Source organism: Sarcophilus harrisii, chromosome 1 (assembly GCF_902635505.1).
Source record: "Sarcophilus harrisii chromosome 1, mSarHar1.11, whole genome shotgun sequence".
Taxonomy (NCBI): Eukaryota; Metazoa; Chordata; class Mammalia; order Dasyuromorphia; family Dasyuridae; genus Sarcophilus; species Sarcophilus harrisii.
Window position 1 is genome coordinate 581,034,631 of NC_045426.1, and position 20,258 is coordinate 581,054,888.

The window sequence follows — 20,258 nt, forward strand, 5'->3', positions numbered from 1 at the left end:
GTCAGTAAGGAACTGTATTCAGAGTCTTCTTAGAATGTCATGGTGGGGAAAGGATCCCAGAAATCATCTATTCCAGCTCATTTTCATGGGGGGAGAGGTATAATCACTATGCCATTGGAGCCCAAGCTCCTGTGATATAGGGCTTAACTGGAAGTCTTCAGAAGACTATTCAAGTCATATTACTCGGACAGTAGTGATCCAGCATTTTGAAAGTCTTCATTTACCTTTCACTGGGTTTCTCTTCACAGTTATTTTATGGCATTCCCCCTTCTAACCACAAAGGCATCTGCTTGCTGACATCTTTATTTCCTAAATATTCAAATAGACATCAACACATATTTTTGAGTTTTTTGAAAAGGAAAGTCAGTTATTTAATTTTGGAAGACCTTTGAAAAGGCCACATGTTAGCATAAAATGAATTCAAGAAGAAGAATCAGAATTCTGCAGTCTTGTCATCATCCTCTCTGATAAAAGTCACTTTAGCTCTTGGCTAAAGCCAACAAACATGGAGGATGAAGACAAAATAATTATTTGTAAGGTCCCTCCCAGCTCTAAAATGATATAATTCCATAATCATTAAATTTTGAATTCAAGAATATGAAAGTTCCCCACAGTTCTATCAAAGTGACTCCCATTTTTGTGTTTGAAAGTAAGAATAAATACTTTTAAATTTAGTAACAATCATTTCCAAAAATACATATTATAGTTAGCTAAGGAAAAAGCACAGTAATGACAATGAGTGATTAATGAAGATAATTCTTCAGCCTTCCTAAAAATGTAATCTTGACAAGTTTTGAATTAATAAGAGGTGCTATCCTCTTTACCAAAAAATACCCAACATCATTTGGTAAACACTTCTGACCAGTTTCTCAGTGCTTCAAACTAATACCAGACTCTTATGTAAACAGAGCCATTGTTTGCCACCTTCATTTCCTATTACATGACTTTTTTCCTTACTGGAGTTCTCATTTATCAAGCACTTTTCTCCTAATCAGATGTCAATAGTATACATTTAATGTAGCCTCACAAAGCCCCATAATGTAGCTAAATACAAACTTAACCTGCACTCAGTGGGAGCAAGCGTATATCAAATGTACTACTGACTCATTTGCAATTATCTTTCACTTAAACAGAATGGTCAGATTCAACATGTGCCACATGGGAGGGAACTAGTATCAGTAGAGTAGCAATCTACTACCATATCTTATACTACAGATATATCATCTGGAACAATGAATAAAAGTGACCTTAAATGGAACATTAGTGGTTGATTTCTGTTTCCTTGGTTACCAAGAAATAGAGATTTTTGAAATTTTAAATGAAAAAAAAAATACTATTTCTTTGCCTCTTTAGTGCTTTCACTTCCAAAGTTAGAATTTATTGTTTTTTATAAGATGACGAGAGTGGCAGTAAGCCAGTAGCAATTTTAGCACATACCCATGGGACCATATGATGGTCCCATTTAAGACACTACTGAAGTTATTATATAGATAATGGGATTTCCTTTTTGAGGTGGAAGAGATGGGGAAAAGAAATTAAAAAAAAAAAAAAAAACCAACCAGTGATACAGTGCGGCTTGTAATATTTTATTGTTTTCTATGCAAGTCATAAATTATTATTGCATATGCTTATACTCCTTTTTATGGAAATCATATGGCAACAAAAATTAAACTTAGAATTTTGTTTCACTCTTTTAGAAAAAGACTATATTATTTAAAGAGACTATATTAACTTTTAATGACAGGTTACAAGTTATATTGAATGCATCTATTCTCCAGAGATCTTCAGGTATTTTATAATCAATTAATTTTGATTTTATAAAAGGAAAAGTTGAATCCCAGGAGAACTAAAGTAGCTTGCTTCTTGTAATCCACCTACCTAGCAAAGGCATAATGACAACTTGGGATTCCAAGACAATGTGATGTAGAATCCCAGTCCTCTTCAAACAACATGACTCTATGTGCAATGTGAAGATGTTTAGCCAAAGTCATTGGCCTTTCTCTACTTTAGAAGAGTTGTTGCCTTTTAAAAAGTCCAGATCCAAATCAGGGGTGATAAATTTGAACATTTTACTGAGTGTTCTCTCTTTGCATGCTATGTCAGATCTCCGTAATATCCACAGTCATGGAGTCTCTCGAATTTAGCCAGGTCCAAAGAGCCAAAATTTAGACCTTTAATCAAATGATAGCAATAAAAATTGAAAATACAACCTTCAATTTATACAGGATTGCTTTAAGTTTTTAAGACTAATAAACAATTGGTCAGTAATAATTATGACTGATCTGAATGAAGAAATACTAAAAAACAGCAACGATAAACTGTGTCAGATTGACAGCTTTTTTTAAGCCACCTGTTACAGTGCTATCACATAATCTTCATAAAAACCCAGAATTGGAAAGCCTGAAAAGGCCTCTAGTCCAACCCATATACAAAGGAATCTCCACTATAATATAACTGAGCAGGTGATCATCCCTGGCCTGATTTAGAAGAATTCCAAAGGAGAAATCACACTTCTCCAGTCACTTATTCTACTTTTAGACAACTCTGATTGCTAAGAAACTTTTAATGAAAGCAAACCTAAATTTGCTTCTTTTCAATTTCCATTCATTAGAGATAGATAAGATTGCTCAGTGAGTAGAGAGCGGGACTCAGGGAACTGAACTACATCTCCTCTGAAGTCTCCAGTTTATCAGTGTCTTTCTTAAATTATGGTGCTCAGAAGTAAACACAATCCTTCAGTTGAGTTCTGACAAGGTCAGGAATACAGTGGGCTTTCTTTTCCTAATGAAGTTCAAGATTGACAAGAAAAGATGATGATAAATGTTGGAGGAGAAGTGGTAAAACTGGGACACAAATGCATTGTTGACGGAGTTGTGAACTGATCCAACCATTTTAGAGAGCAATCTGGAACTATGCCCAAAGGCTCTCAAACTGTGCATACTGGGTCTGTATCCCAAGAAAATCACAAAGGAGGAAAAGGACCCACATGTGCAAAAATGTTTGTAACTTTTTTTTTTTTTTTTTTTTTTTTGTGGTAGCAAAGAATTGGAAATGGAGTAGGTTCGATTGGGGAATGGCTGAATAAGTTATGGTATATGAAGGTGATGGAATATTATTGTCCTATAAAAATATGAAAAAGCTGATTTTGAAAGGCCTAGAAATATTTACATGAACGGATGCTGAGGGAAACAAGCAGAACCAGGAATACACTGTACACAATAACAGTAAGAATGTATAATGATCAGTTATGAAAGGTTGATTCTTCTCAGTGGTTCAGTGATCTAAAGCAATCCCAGTAGACTTTGCATAGAAAATGCCATCTGCATTCAGAAAGAGAAGTATAGAGACTGAATGTAAATAAACATACACAGGGCAGCCTGGTGGTGTTGGGACAGCTGCAGCTAGGTGTTGCAGTGGATAGAGAACCAGCCCTGAAGTCAGGAGGACCCAAATTCAAATCTGTTCTCAGACATTTAACACTTCCTGGCTGTGTGACTGTGGGCAAGTTACTTAACGCCAATTGCTGGGGGGCCGGGGGGGGGGGGGGGGGGGGGAGGAGAAAGACAGATCAACACATGCTAGATTAACTTCTTTCTTTCTTTCTTTTCTTCCATGGTTTTTCCCTTTTGTTCTGCTTTTTCTCTCCCAACATGATTCCTAAAACAATGTGCATTTAAATAAATAAATAAATGATTTTTAAAAGGGTGAAAAAATGAAGTTCAAGATTACATTAGCTGTTTTGCCTGACATTTTGCACTGCTGGCTCATGTTGAGCTTGTGGTTTACTAAAATCCCCAGATCCTTTTCAAAACAACTGTTATCTATCCATGGCTCCCCCATCTTGTGTTTTGTGAAGTATTTTTTTTAATACTCAAGTTTAAGACTTTACATTTTCCCCCTATTGAATCCTAACTTATTAGATTCAGCACAAATGTTCTAGCCTGTTTTGACCTTTTGACTTTCCAACTTTTCAAAATGGATTACATAAAAACCTCTTCACAGAAAAGTAATATAACAAATGATAAGCAAATCTTAGGTTTCTCTTATTCATAAGTGAAAATGAATGTTAACATATATCCTTGTCTTAAATATACAAATACTGTTATGTATTGCATGAAATGGCCTTTCAGTTTGAACTTTAAAAATATTCTGTATTGCATGAATGTTAAACATCTCCTAATTCACAATCTCTGTCTTTTAAAGTCATCCCCCTTCTTTAGTGCCCTACTGATTTGAACTTATAATGATATTCCCATCATGAGTCAATTAGCAAGCATTAATTAAATGCCTACTATCTGGCTAGTACTCTTCTAAGCATTAAGTGTGTTAATACAAAAGCCAGACAATTCCTATCTTCAAGGAACTTATATTCTGAGAGAAACCTGGTGTGTTTTTGGTTTAGGATGGTGAGTGGAGCCATAGGAGATTTAATTAACATGCTGCTTCTTACCGCAAGACATTATTGATTTGATTATAAGTCCTAAAGGAAGACATTGAATGTCTAAGCTGGGGTTTCAGGGATATGTAAGGTGGCAGGATAGATGACAAGATATCAACATGAATTATGAGCATGATGACAGTCATTTTCATAAAGTTGGGTCATATACGTTTACACCTTATATATTCACAGAGGTTAGCGCTGACTCCACGGCAGGAGTTCCGAAGCTGGGTAGGTTAAATCTCCCTGGGTGTAGTCTACAGGTTGAATGGTCTGGAGAATACCTTATTATGGCATATAAATCCTGGGTTCTAGAAGGCAGTGACTTACAGAATTTTTCCTGTCTGCCCTGAACCTCCTGTCATCACCACTACCACCCTCATTGAAGAAAAAGAAAAGAAAATCAAGCCTTTATTACAAGTTTACATAATAAACAAATTTCCAATTTATAGTATCCAAAAATGTATGATATTCTTCATCTAGTGTTCATCTTTTCATCCCCTCTCTGTAAAGTAAGTAGCATATTTCATCATTGGCCATCTGAAAATGTAGATTTGTTTGAAACAAGTTTCAAAGTTGTTTTTCTGTATAATGTTGGTATTATTATTGGATAATTATTTTCCTGGTTCTGCAGTATGTATCAATTCATATAGGTTATTCCAGATTTCCCTAAAACCATCTATTCTCTCATTTCTTGCAGCACAATGATATTCCATTACATTTGCATACCATGTTTTGGTCAGCCATTCCCTCAATAGGTGGGCATCCCCCAAATTCCTAGTTTTATCCTATCAGAAAAAAAACTGCTCTCAATAATTTTGTACATTGTAGGTCCTTTTGGTCTTCCTTTGATATTCTTGAGGTAGAGACCTAGTAGTGGTAATCCATCATAATATGTAGATAAATGGCCACCTTTTATTATCAATCATTTTAAGATTATAAAATAAAATGATCACTTTTGATTGCCTTTTTACACTCAATTACATAAATATACTATTTAGTGCTTTTCTGTCTAATTTGAATGGATAAAAATAATCAGTGAGTTAACATAGGGACTTTAAAAACATTAAAATAATAAAATAGCATTTTTTCCTTGATGCTCCTCCTATCTGGAGCAGCCTCTAATAAAAATGATGTTTTCTGCCAGTATCTTTATATGTAGCAGCTGTATTATTGGCCATCCTCATTTAAATAAAGATGTATGCAGTTGTTTTTTAGCATAATCTTATTAGTTGTGTTTATAAATATTTTTAAATCAGTATTTGTTTTGTTTAAGATAATGTAGTCCAGATTTGTAGTTGCCTCATTTCTTGACTATGCTGCCCAAGGCTGCTTCAAAAAAATCATTTTTCTTCTTGTTTGTTTTGGGGTTTCATTTGTTTTCAAAGAGGTGACTGTGGCATCTGGGCAGTTTTGAAGGAGTTGAACCATCCTTAGGATATGTTTCTAACCCCCACACTCCTGAGCCTTTAGTACACACACACAATTAGTCCAGAATCTTATAACTACCAATTTATTCTTATATACTGAGAAACACTGAGGAAATTTGACTTCTAAATGTTTTCATGTAATCTTTTTGATTTTTCTTTTACTTTTTTCCCCTCGTTATTATCAACTACATTAATCAACAGATGTTTGGGTAAAACTACATAAATAACACCTGATAGTGAGAGCAAAAAAAATTTTTTACATGTGATATCTGTGTCCCAAGATCCAGAATCTAAAATGTGCAACCTCATTAGGTATCTTAAGATACTACATTTTTGTAGATAAAATTTAATACTCTTTGTTTTAGATTAAATATTTTCAGATATAGGCATGTGATTGACTGAGGCACTCAACGACCTCAGTATAGTCATTCATGGCGCAGCTTGAATATGTGCAACTGTAGCAGTTGGCTTCTTCATGCCTGTTAGAAACAGGACTGCAAAAAAGGTGCCAAACATTTTAGTAAACGCACAATTGAAAAATCACAAACTGGCTTCTTTCACTTCATAAATCATAACTTTATTTCATTTAGCAATTGTAGCTATAAAAAAAAAAGGATTGGATTACACTTTTTTTTGGAACTAAAAGTTTCGCTAATGTGCCTAGAAGGACTTAGAATTAACCTGTGACTTGAATGCTATAAAAATCAGGACTTAAACATATGTGTATAAAATTAGTGACCTCTTTCCCATTACCACTGTATTCATTTATATAGTTCATGTATGTGTTATACAAGTACATATACATGTATATACATGTATACACACACAAGCATTTTGTATTTCCCCTTCCTCCATCAGAATGTAAAGTCCATGATTGCAGATACAGTTTCACTTTTGTATTTTTATATTTTTCACTTTTATATTTCTGAAGTCAGTAATTAACATTAATTAATGTTTGTAATAATTGACTACTATTATTAATTTGGTAAAAAATACTAAAAATTGGAGTCCTTGAAAAGGCCTGGCCACTTGATCACTGTAAAGAAGACTGTAGGAAGAAAGGTTGGCTCAGAAAGGAGAGAGGAATTTTGATGATCCACTCCATTTCTTAATCAGTACCAAATTGTTTTATCATATCCCTGAGCTTCCTCCTTTATAAAATGGAGATGATCATAATTGTTCAGACTCATTTCTCAACTTTTTGCAGTCAGACCTCATCACTCCACTAAAACTGCTATCACCAGGGTTACTTACTATTGAACACTTTACTGCTAAGTTCCATGGCCTTTCCACTTGACTTTTTTTCTTTTTTTTCCCCCCATATATTTTTATTTATTTCATTAAATATTTCCCAACACACACACACACACACACACACACACACACACAAATTTAGCATTCATTTTTTTTTTTAATTTTGAGTTTTAAGTTCCTTTAAAGGGCAAGTGGTTTGCCACAGTTCACACAGATAGTATTAAATGATATTGAGACCCAAATATTCTGACTCCAAATCCAGTGCTCTTTTCAGGTCAACAAGTTCAGGTGTGAGGTAGGAAGGGCTGCTGGAGCAAGGGAAGGTAGGTCTGCCTTGTAATGCAACGTACTTTAACATCACAAGGCCCAAGGGGACTATGACAGCCCATTCCTTCCTTCTGTTTTCTTTCCCTTGACAGCGACAGGCTGCTGTGACTCCTTGGCCACAGCAAACAATGCAATTTGGTCAACAGCCAGTCGGCAAACATTTATGTAGCCCCTTCTGTGAAACATTACAAGAAAAACTTAACATTTGCTCCTATGACTAAAAAGAGAGAGCGAGAGGAGAGAAGGCTTACTCTGCCATAATAAGGGAAAGTTTCCTAGGATTTAGGAACAGAAAGGGCCCCAGCAAGTCCTATGCCTTTTACATTTTTGGAATTTGAAAGGGAGAATCAGCTGGTTTCCCTTTCTGCTAATGTCCTTCCAAAGCCAGGAAATTTTACTTAAGTCATTTAGCATTACTAGAGCTAAACACAAGCCTCATTGCCAGCAGTGACTCCATGGGGTCTCACAGATGGAAGTGGAGTGACCTAATGTAGTAGTTGTTTTCACCACAACTCAGATTTCTCATTAAAGGGTATCTTGAGCATCAAAGAAAAAATAGGCCTTTTCTTTTCCCTGGCTCACACAGAACAATAAGGACTAGCCATCAGCACCCTGCCCCTAGACTGGATGGGACAAAGAGAGATCAATTCAATCAGCATCCAGTTTATTTTTCTCTCCTACTTTGTACTTCTCCATTTTTCTTCTATATTCTCTTCGTTGATGATAATATTTCACACTTTTTAGTACAAAAGCATTCTCAATCTCAGACTCACACCTGAATGAGAATAGAAACCTTAAACAATGTTTTAAAATCACTTACAAATTACTTTTTATATAATACTTTGCCAAAGTAATTGTAATGGGTATTTACATAAAGCTCACTGAGCCTTACAAACCACTTCATATTTATTCTAGTCAATCCTCACAACAGCTGTAGCCTCATTTTGCAGTTGAGGAAACTGAGCCTCAGAGATAAAAATGACTTGGAAGTGGTTGCATAAACTAAACTAAAATCCTTCCTCAGACTGTTTAATTTTTTGTGAAGCAGTTGGAGTTAAGTGATTTGCCTAAGGTCACACAGGTAATACTAAGTTTCTGAGGCTGTATTTGAACTCAGGCCTTCCTGACTTCACGGCCTGGTGCTCTGTCCACTGTGCCATCTAGCTGCCTCTCCCTTCTTTCTCCCTTTTCCCCTCAAAAGGATTCTAAAACAGGATTTCTCCTAACTACAGGTACAGCACTACATTATATTGTAAACAATAGGAATCATAATTTGAGCAAATTGGCAATCTTTCCTCCCCAAAAAATATTTATTTTGCTCTATTGAACCATGGTTGACTAAGCCCTCACTTAAACATTCATTTCTTTCTCCAAACTACCTAATTGCCTCTTATCGACTTCTTACTTCCTTGTTAATGTACCAGAATTGGCTTGTGGTTTTTGTGAAAAGCTTTTCTCTACTGGAACAGCTACTTATTTCCAAGAAATTCTTTGTTACTGTTCTCTAGCAAATGAGAATGAAATCTGAACAAGCTTACTAGAAACCTAGATCAATGAAAGTCAGTTTGGGACTTTTTTAAATTTACTTCCTTTCTCTGCCCATCTTCTAGCTCAGAAGTGTCAAACACATTCCCAAACCACTTCAAAGTATAACTAGGAAATAGCAAAATAAACAAACAAACAAACAAAAAACCTGTAGAACCCAGAAAATGTTAATATGTGGCCCCCTTTCTATTTGAGTCTGACATCCCAGCTTTAGCTCGTGTGCTAAAGTGACCAAAAGAAAATAGAAAAAAGAGGGGGTCATCATCTCCTAAATAATTTAAGATCTAGAATATGTATAAATAATTAGAAGCAGGTGGGCAGAAAAATGGTATACAATGGTAGAAGTATCATTTTTATCCTCATAACAATACTGGAAGGTAAGTATTATTATCCCCATTTTACAGATGAGGAAACAGGCTTCCAACAACTACCTGCAGTGAGATTTGAATTATTCTCCCCGATTCCAGGTCCAGCACCCTCCTCTAAATCATCTAGCTGCCTAGAGATTTGACCTTTGCTAAACCATTTTGAAATAAATAAATACATCCCTTTGAGTTCATTCCTTCTGGCTTTGGGGACCAGATACTTTAAATTTCAAACTATTTTATGTATATCAAAAAAGTATATAAAAGCTTTTTTTTTCTTAATTGCTTAATAGTGTTTTCTCTTTTCTTGCTTTTAGTAACTATTCTTTTCTTGCTCAGAGTTTCATAATACATTATAGCTTGAAAACATAGTATGATCACCATAAAGTTCAAGTCTCAGATGTACTCATGTTAGGGCCCTAATAAAAGTGCAATGTAAACAACTTGATCATTTTAAAACACCACTTATTCAATGAAACAAGGCAAGACAATAATCAGAATATTACAAATCTAAGGAATGTCTGGATTTTCTTATGGAGCAAATGATAGTAAAAGAATTTTTCTGACTCAGTTTTAAAAGTTTCTTTTCCAAAGAGGGACAAGTGGCATTACTATCATCTCTCATTTAATTCAAGTGAAAAACCAAAGACCCATTTAATAGCTCTGAACTTACCCAGGGATTAGAAATCAACCCCCAACTCAAATAACATAATCTCACTCCAAAGGGAGACCTCAGGAAATCTAATTGAGATCAAATTTAGGAAGACTGACAGCCTGGGAAACATTGACAAATCTTAGAACTGCGTCATACTTTATAGATTTTCTCTTTGTTGTTGGGTTTTTTTGTTTGTTTGTTTGTTTTTTTTAATATGGGATCCTTTTCTTTCTTTTTTTGTTTTTTTGCTGAGGCCATTCGGACTAAGTGACTTGCCCTGGATAACACAGCCAGGAAGTGTTAAGTGTGTGAGACCAGATTTGAATTCAAGTCTTCCTGACTATGGGGCCGTTGCTCTATCTACTGTGCCATCTAGCTGCTCTTATTTTCTCTTTTTAATGGATTTTTATTGCTTTCATTTTTTTAATTAAGTCATCTATTTCCTTCTATAATCCCTCTATCTCTGTTATCTCTTATAACAACAAAAAGTTTTTTAAGAAAAAGTGGGAAGGCAGGCAGCTTGATGACACAATGGTTAGAGCACTGACTGTGGAGTCAGGAGGACCGGAGTTCAAATCCAGCCTCAGAAACTTATCACTCATTATTTGTGTCACCCTGGGTAAGTCACTTAACCCCAATTGCCTTGCCAAAAAAAAAAAAAAAGGGAGAAAAAAAATTATACAAAACCAATTTATATATTATTTCATTAACTTCATGTATACAATTTGTTTAGCTATTCCTTAATCAATGAGCTTCAGTTTTTTTTCCTGAAAGTGCTACTCTAAAATATTTTGATATGTAGGTATCCTTTCATTTTATCATTGACTTCATTGAGGTTTTCTGCCTAGCAATGGAATCTCCAAGTCAGAAGGTATGGATAATAGGGATATTATTTGCATAATTCCAGATCTGTCAGTGTGCCTGTTTTCCACAATCTCTCTAACATTGATTATTCCCATTTTTTGTAATTTTGGCCAGTGTGTTGCATATGAAGTGCCTATTTGCCTTTACCTATTTGCCTATGGAGAAATTGATTTTGGTCTTGTATGTTTCTCTTACTTGTCAATGCATCTTAGATATCAAAGCCATATCTGAAATCGAAAATTCTTTTCCCAGTTTCCTACTTCTCTTCTCATCTTAGAAATCATCATTTTATTTGTATAGAAGCTTTTCAGTTTCATGTAATTAGAATTAGCTAATTTTCTGCAATTATTAATTTTTTTGGTTAAAAATCATTTACTTAAAGTGCTGAAAGTTGTGTGGTCAGTTTTTTATGTTATGATCTGTAATTTTCAAGCTTTAATATCTATTTTTAATTTTTTTGGAATATGGCATTTGATGTTAATATGATATGATGTTTTCCAGATTGCTTTCCAGTTATCCCCATCATTCTTATCAAATAATGAATTTCTTTCTGAGAAATTTTTGGTTTTGATTTTATTGAACAATAGGTTATTGAGTTTAATTATTTCTGATTCTCCCTTATCAAGTATGGCACTTGAGTCAGCTTTTCCAGTTTTTAACTAATGCCAAATGATTTTGAAGATTTTATAATATAGTTTGATGTCTAAAAATGGTTATTTTTATTTCATTCTTACCTTTTTTCTTCACTATCTTTTGTTATTCTAGGTATTTTGTTCTTCCAAATGAATTTTGTTATCATTGGATTTAACTCCATAAATGTTCCTTTGGTAGTTTGATTGGTCAGTATTACAAATGTAAATAAAGTGTCATTCTTAACTTATTAGTACAACCCAACTAAGAGCCCTGAATATTCTTCCAGATATTTAAAATTCCTTTTGTTTTTTGTGAGGGGAGAGTTATTTTTTATAAAATTTTCAATAGTATTTAATTTTTCCAAATACATGTAAAAATAGTTTTCAACATCCATTTTTGTAAAACTTGATGTTCCAAATTTTTCTCCTTTCTTCCTTTACCTTCCCTCCTCTCCAAGAGAACAAGCAATCTGATATAGGTTTAATATGTATGTACAGATATTTAAATTTCTTTAAGGAGCATTTTATAATGGAATCTATCCAAGTACTGATTATGCTTTCCTTCATCCTCTTCACCTCCTATGTTCTTTAATTTGGCATCAAGCAGTCTGTCTTTTACACTGAGAACTCAAATTCCTAACATTCATTTCTAATTTGTCCTTTTTTATTATTTTTTTAATTATATTTTTTCAATCAACAAGAATACATCTTTTGTCCCTGTCAACCCACCTTCCCCAAATCGAGAATAAAAGAAAAAGCAGTATCAAATCTCAAACTGTACTGCAAAGTGATAATTATCAAGATAACCTAGTACTATAGAAGAAATCCTAAATGTTTAATCAACATAATATATTAAGCATATGATATACACAAATAAATGACCATCACAAACTGGTGTTTGATAAACTCAGAGATTCAAGCTCAGAGATTGATTGTTTCTTCCTCTTTGACAAAATGTGCTAGGAAAACTGGAAGATAGTCTGACAAAAACATCTCTCACTGTATACCAAGATAAACTCAAAATGAGTACATGATATAGACATATGTGTGTGTATATGTCATAGACCTATATATCATAGGCAAATTAGAGTAATATCAAAAAGATAACCTGTCAGATATATGGATAAGGGAAGAGTCTATAACCAAATGAGTTGGAAAGGATCACCAGAGCTAAGATAGATAATTTCAATTACAGTAAAGATAAAAGATTTTGCACAAATAAAACCATTGCAGCTAAAATTAGAAAGAAAGCAAGAAATGGGACAGGGTGGGCAGGGCAGGAAGAAAGAAGGATAAAACTTTACAGCAAGTTTCTCTAATAGATGTCTCTTTTCTAAAATTTATAGGAAACTGAACCAAATTTATAAAAATAAGAACCATTCTCCAAATGTTTAAAAAACAAAATATAGTATTATAAGCTTGTTTAATGGCAATTATGTTTTCAGATATTCCAAACTGTTCTAAAAGATTTGTAACCTTAATGATATGAGCATTGCCTCCAAAAATACAGATTGCTATGAAAATAAGAGCCATTCCCCATTTGATAAATGATTAAAACATATAAATAGGCAATTTTCAGAAGAAGAAATCATGTTTATCGAAAGGGAAAGGTTTGTGTTTTCTTTTCCTCTGTAAAATTATACTCAATTTTATAGAATCAAGTGTTTTTCATTATTAGCTTATATTCTTTGCTTTCTGTAATATCATATTGTAAGTTCTCCATTCCTGCTAATCCTCAGGATTTGATTTCTTTCTTTCTGGCTACTTGTAGTTTTGTAGTTGTTGTTGTTGTTGTTGACTACATTTTGACTTTAATGTTTATGGGAGTTTTCATTTGGGGTGTTTCTTTCAGGAGATGACCAGTGGATTTTTTTTTCTACTTCTACTTTGTCCTTTGGTTCTAAGAGATCTAGTTAGTTTTCTTTTAAGATTGTTTGGATCATAGTCTAGTGTGTTTTTTTGTTTGTTTATTTGTTTGTTTTGGGTTATGACATTCAGATAGTTAAGAAAAAATTTTTAATTTATTTTTACTTGATCTGTTTTCCAGGTCAGGGATTTTGTTGTTGTTTGTTTGTTCGTTTTTTGCTGAAATGCCTTTTTATTTTTTCATTCTTTTGGAATTTTTTTTTTTTTTTTAATGTTTGTTGTTTTATGGAGTCATTTGCTTCTATTTGGTACACTCTATTTGTCCGGGAGTTTGTTGCCTGGGCAATATTTTGTACTATTTGTGCCAAGCTGTTAAATTCTCTTTCCAATTCTCCTATCCATAATGTTCAATTCTTTTTCAATTTCAATTTAAAATTTTCAATTTCAGTTTTAATTCTTTCCATTCTATTGCTCTCATTTCATTTGTAAAAACATTTAAAAAAATTTTTTTTAACTCTTGTTTCTTCTTCTCCAATAATTCTACTGGAATCATAACTATAACTGTGTTTTTCTTTTGGTCTTGTCTTATAGATGTTTGAGGTTTTTTTTTTTCTTTTAGATTTTCATATTAGACATCTCTATCACAAAAATAGATTTTTGTAGGAGAATTTTTTTTTTTTATATTTACTAATTCCTCAGCCTGCTTCCTCACTTCAGATTTCAAGGCTCTATACAGATGTTGCTTGTTTCCCAACTTCATCTCTCAATACCCTGTTCCTCTAGGGTCTGCAATTGTTTCTTACCCTCACTATAATGGTGCCCTGATGTGAGTCTGAGAATTCCTCTTGCCCTGTTGTATAGTTCTTATCTTGCACTGAAGTACTTTGCTTGACCTCAGACTCTTATCATACTCTACTCCTTATGTCCACAAACTTTCCTATTTTCCCATGCCAACCGGGGCTGGACAAATGACTTAATGTACTTTTTCGTGTATTTCTCCATCAAGATTTTGTCTGATATTTTTTCTATCTCTGTTTGGAAGAATTTTGATAAAGGCTCTTTAAATACTTTCTTCTATTACTTTGCCATCTTGGCTCTACTTCCCCTAATTTTTTTTTAATGAATTATACTTCTCTTATTAGCAAGATATCTATTATTCTTCTATGATTTTGATGAGGAAGAGAGAGTACAGTATTCTTTCTCTTATCAGACATTCTCATCTTTCTTTTGTATTACAATTATTAGATATATCTTAGTGTTGCTGATTTTTCATTCTGATTTTTAGCATCTGATTCATTGGTGTATTTGTACTCTGGCCATCTATGACCAATATCTTTGATACTTAAGCTTTCTTTTATTTTCCATCACTGTGGTCTCTCTCCATTTTTATTTAGTGCTACAGACTCCAATGCTGACCTGATGAGCTACTTTTGCCTTCTTAGATACAGCATTGTCTTGTCTTGATCCCTATTCTGAGCAACCTCGAAAATGCAGCTGGGTTTCTACTTGCCATTTCCTAGAAACCAAAATCAGATGCTTGTGCAGCTCCATTTCCAGCCCACCTTACCCTTCTCCATTTCTCCCTACAGTCTTTTTTTTTTTCTATGCCTTATTGTGGCAGAATCAAATCTGCTGCTTCTTAAAAGATAACATCAGAATGGGAATATTCAAACTCAGTGTGGCCTGCATGGCATTGCCTACTTAAAGACCTGTCCTGAAAAAGCCTGCAAATTATCTTGTGTTCACTACATCTGAAGATGGATATGGGAGTCTCTGAATAATTATTTTTAATATTAAAGTTCTCAGTTATTAAGATTCACACCTATAATGACATTTCTTTACTTCTTGGATGAAACAACACCTGGTATACTTTACAAAAAAGTAACCAAAATTATCATGTTAAGATTTTTTACTACAACTTCTGGATGTTTAGATGGTTGAGGAATGGGCTAGATGTGAGAGTAGGGCAACATCTCATCTTAATTCTTAGGATTCTGACTTCATTTATTTTGTCTTGTTGTATCTTGAAGATTTGTCCTCAAATATTTATAAGCAAAATACATTTGTATGGAAGTTTGCCAAGGCATTATTAGAGATTAAAAAAAAAAAAAAAAAGGAGCAAAGGAACTAGAGTAGAGAGGATAGTATAGAGTTGAAGAGTATAGAGTCCAAGAGTGATGACCTGGAAAACAGTTGACAACTAAAAGAATTAGAGCTCATAAGACAAAATAATAAAAGATTATGATTAAGTAAAGGAATTTCAGAGTCAGAACTCTGTCAGATCCAGGTTCTATGGTCTGGACCTAGTAACTTCTTTGCTAATGATAAAATTACTAGAAAGTTATGTGGTCACTTTTCTAATGCTAATAAGATACATAAATCTGTTTTCATCTCTTACTAGTAACAGTTTGTTGCCTATGTACAAAGCCTTAGTCTAACAGCAAGACTAGGAATAATATTTCTTAGTAATGAATCTGCTTTGTAATGTACATACTGCTTTAAAATAAAACATCATATTTAAAAAAAAAAAAAGAATGCATTGTTAGCATTTGATACTTACCACATAAGTAGTGTTACAATCAGCATCAGTTGATTTCAGTCTTTTTTTTTGAAATCACATAACTGGGAGTAGCTAGGTGATGCAGTAGATAGAGCACCAGCCCTGAATTCAGGAGGACCTGAGTTCAAATTTGACCTCAGACACTTAACACTTCCTGGCTGTGTGACCCTGGGCAAATCACTTGACCCCAATTGCCTCAGCAAAAAAAAAAGAAAAGAAATAAGAAAAAGAAATCACATAATTGTATGTAAATGCCAGGTTTCTTCCAGATCACATGACAAGGTCAACAAATACAAATTCCAAAGTAGAATTTATATGCCAATTTACATATGACAGGATTAGTGTAAGAATGTATGTTGAAAATGATGTGTAAATACCATTCTTGAAAGTAATCCAGTCAATAAAACCTAAAATAAATAATACTTTATTAAGACTTTTCAAATTAAGTGAAAATTGGGTAGATGAAATCTATGGCAAGAGCATCTCAATAAAATTTACATTCAGAGTCCATTAAAACACACAGGGAAAAAAATCTTGGAAATAAAGGAAAACTTAATACTTAGAAGTTTTAAAAAATTGTATGCTAGGATGCAGCAGTCATTTTAAAAGTTATTTCAGTAAGAGTAACATTGGCAAGAATTTAAAAAGCAAACTCTTATTTTCCATAATCACTAGCTAAAAAGGGTAAATAAAAAATATATAGCATTAAGCACATAAAGTTGAATACCTCAGGTTTTATTTTTAATTATGGGTCTTTTAAAGAACTGACCTTTGTCATTTAGGTTAATTAGGAAAAGCTACTGAAGGAAATTTCAAAAACTTTGTAATAAAAGGTTATTATAATGTTAGTGAAACCCTTTAGTAGACCAAATAACTCTTAAGCAATACTAATTTGTGGTATCTTTAAGTGTGCTACACTGTTTTAAGCTTCTGTTAATTTTACTTTTTTGTTCTTTAATTGGATTCTGGCATCATATTAAAAAAAAAAAAAAAACCCTCCCCAGTGTTTATTCAATAGTCAGCAATTTTGTAATATATACTCTACTGAAAATGAAATAAGCAAAATTTCAGCTAATCTTCATTTTCTTAGCTGCTTCATCAGTAGCTTTTATATATTATGAAATATTATTGGTACCACATAGTGTCAGTGTCTCAATTTTGTAATTATTATGTGTGTCTGTGCGCGCGCACACACACACACACACACACACACACACATATATATATTGCATATTTGTGTGTGATATACACATACACATACATACACACATACTGCAAACATATTCTCTGTTATCTTTGCTGAAATATTAAAGAAGTGTTTGATTGCCATATTGGGAGATGGTTTCCTTGATTTCTTAAAAGACCCATTTTACAATCTTGAAATGTTATTAATGGTTTGAATTTATATTCTTGTCACTTCAGATCCTGGAAAGACACTACCAGAAGCTCTGGATTATTCCAAGGTGTGGTTACAGACAGTAGCTGGAGAAATAGATACCAAAAGTGGAATTCCACCTTCTCTTGTTGTTCTACAAATTAAAGACTTTCTTAATGGACCAGGTAGGATATTGTGTTTTCGTGTAGAAATACGTTTTTCAAGTCTTAAATATTGATGTGCAGTACAGATTTAATTTAAAAGTCTAAAGGGATCTCTTTGATTATCTAATGATCATTTGTCTATTATCAGGGATGGAATGGAGGTTGGAGGGGTTTCTGGGGAGACCAACCTCTATAATATAACCTATATGTGAAGGTACAGCCCTTAGTGTAAGACCTCCAGTGAAATGGACCCATTACCCCTCTGCAAAGTAGCACATTCCATTTTTTGAGAGATCTGTTAAGAAGGTTTTCCTTTCATCAAACCTACATTTATCTCTTTGCAACTTCCACCCATTGTTCCTACTTTCTCCTTCTGTGTCCGGGAGAAAAAATACTTCGCCTGATATCTATTTTTTTTTTTAAACTAGTGCCAAATAGTTTGGATGATTGCAGTTTTAGAATATAGTTTGAACTGTAAAAGTGCTATTCATGCTTCATTCTTTATTTTAATATTTTATTTTATATTCTATATCTTTTGTTTCTCAAAATAAATTTATGAGTATTTTATCACATTTTGAATAGTATACTCTTGGTAGCTGTGAACAAACTTTTAAAAACACTTTAATATTATAGAAGTTTGAGTTCTTTTTCTTCATCATAGGACAGGATCGGGGCGGGGGGATCACCATGTATGTTGGAGCTTACAGAATAATATAGTCATATGTTTCAAAATAAAATGTTCAAAATAAAAAAGTCAGAACTTTCATACATTTTATCTCCTCTATGGTTCCTGGTTTGCAAAACAGTGATAATGGTTTAGGAGGGAACTGGAGCTAGAAGATCTTCAAAAATTCCTATTTCCTAGATATGATTGTAGTGTAGGAGGATAAAGGATAATAGTCCAAAAAGGTACCAGCTCCATGGAAAACCAAAGCCTGTAAACAAGCCATTACTGAGAAAGCCACAGAGGACTATAGTTCCATTCCAGGAAATAGAGAAACCGGGAATTGTCCACTTAGTAAGGTCAAGCCAAGAGAGTAAAAATATGAATATTTCCTCATGCATTTGAAACAATACCAAGCATAATATCAATGGGATGCTTCATAAAATTAGTTAAAATCAGAAATCTTATATGGGAGAAGAAAGCAAACAGGTAAGACTATGGAGAGAGAGCTAACCATTTATTTTTGTAGTCCTTTTAAGCTCTGACGATATTTATCCCAAATCACATTCATATTAACAATTTGAGGCCTCAGAGCAAGGCTATCTACCACTATCTATCAGACTTCTAGGGGTACTCCTAAGGGGTTGGGGTGACCTTCTGATATTATCAACTTAAGCGCCTTCTGATGTTCTTTGCAATATTAACTGCCATTCATTAGCACTCCAGTTTCATTTAGCTAATAATCTTAACAGAAGAATATTTACTAGATAAAGCAAGAACAGAAATGCAAATATTTCCCCTAAACACTCAAAAATATTTTCTCTCTTATACCACCTTGGTCCCTGGGGAACCATGGCTCAAACTTAAAGCAGTTTTTAATACAGTATTTGCCCCACTATTTTCACTTTTAAATATTTCATACCTGAAATCACTGTCTCTCTCTCCCTTATACACAGAATCTGGCATGAGCTCCAACTCCCAAATCTCTAACGACTCTTTCAATTTTTCTTTTAGTTTCATTTTATTTTTTAACTGAAAAAACATTTCCTTTTCCTCTCACCACTCACCCATTTTAAAAGGGAAAAAAAGAAAAGCTAAACTTTTGTAGCAAATGTGTATAATCAAACAAAGTAAATTCTCACATTGTCCTTGTCTAAAAAAAAAAAATTTGTATCATTCAGTATTTTGCTTGTCAGGAGCTTAATAGTAAGTAGTATTCATCATCATTAGTCAAAATCATGATCCAGAGATCTTATATTTTTCAATGATTGTCTTTGTAATATTACTCATAAATTTCTAATTCTGATCACTTCAGTATGCATCTTTTTTTTAATATGTCTTCCTACTTTTTTCCTAGGGTCTTTCATCATTTCTTCTGACAATAAGTATTACATTAAATTTGTATGCCATAATTGTTCAGCCATTCCCCAGTTGATAGGTAGTTGATTATTTACAGTTCTTTGCGACTATGAAAAAGAGCTAGCTGATATAAATATTTATTCCTCCACACTGAGCTAGCCAGTAAGGACTTACAGACAAAAGCACAAAGTCTTGAACTAATATATTCTGTGGGGAGGATACTACATAGAGAGGAATGAATGCAAGGTAATTTGAGAAAGCCTAGCAAAGGTGAGGACCAGAGAGGATATAGCACCTCTGGTGGTATAAAGAGGAATGACTTTTTCTACAAAACTGGCTAAGAATCAAATATAGCATTTAGTGAATATTTGTTAAAATGTAGATATTTTGAACCAAGTTTTTTTTTCTTACGTAATTCTTTGAAAGATATATTAATTGTGTGCAATGTGGGATGTACATCCTGAAGCAGCAAGTCTGGAAAGCTTTTGAATTTTCTATCTTAGGCAAAAACTTTCTTGTTGTTAGCAATTTGTCAGCTAAAGGAAATAAGTAGATATTTTACAGAATCATTTTATTTTCCCACCACAAAGAAAATCAGGTTGTCTTTCTCTATTAACTTAAGAGATCAAAAAACCTTAGCAAGTTGTAAGACTTGAAGATCACTAATTAAGTGGAACAACAGGATATATTAATACATTTCATGCCACATCAACTGTCTATTTTATATATTTTTTGGCAATTGAAGAATGCTATTTCGTTT

General features: G+C 33.5%; 1 protein-coding gene across 8 annotated transcripts in view; it reads left to right on the forward strand.

The window, feature by feature from the left end:
* Nucleotides 1-20,258, forward strand: part of VPS13B (vacuolar protein sorting 13 homolog B) — a 950,112-nt gene that overhangs the window by 699,927 nt on the left and 229,927 nt on the right. For all 8 annotated transcript variants that reach the window (XM_031954131.1, XM_031954187.1, XM_031954247.1 and 5 more), the window contains one exon: nucleotides 17,359-17,496. In XM_031954131.1, coding sequence (XP_031809991.1) covers nucleotides 17,359-17,496 — 138 coding nt within the window. The remainder of the gene's footprint in view (nucleotides 1-17,358; nucleotides 17,497-20,258) is intronic.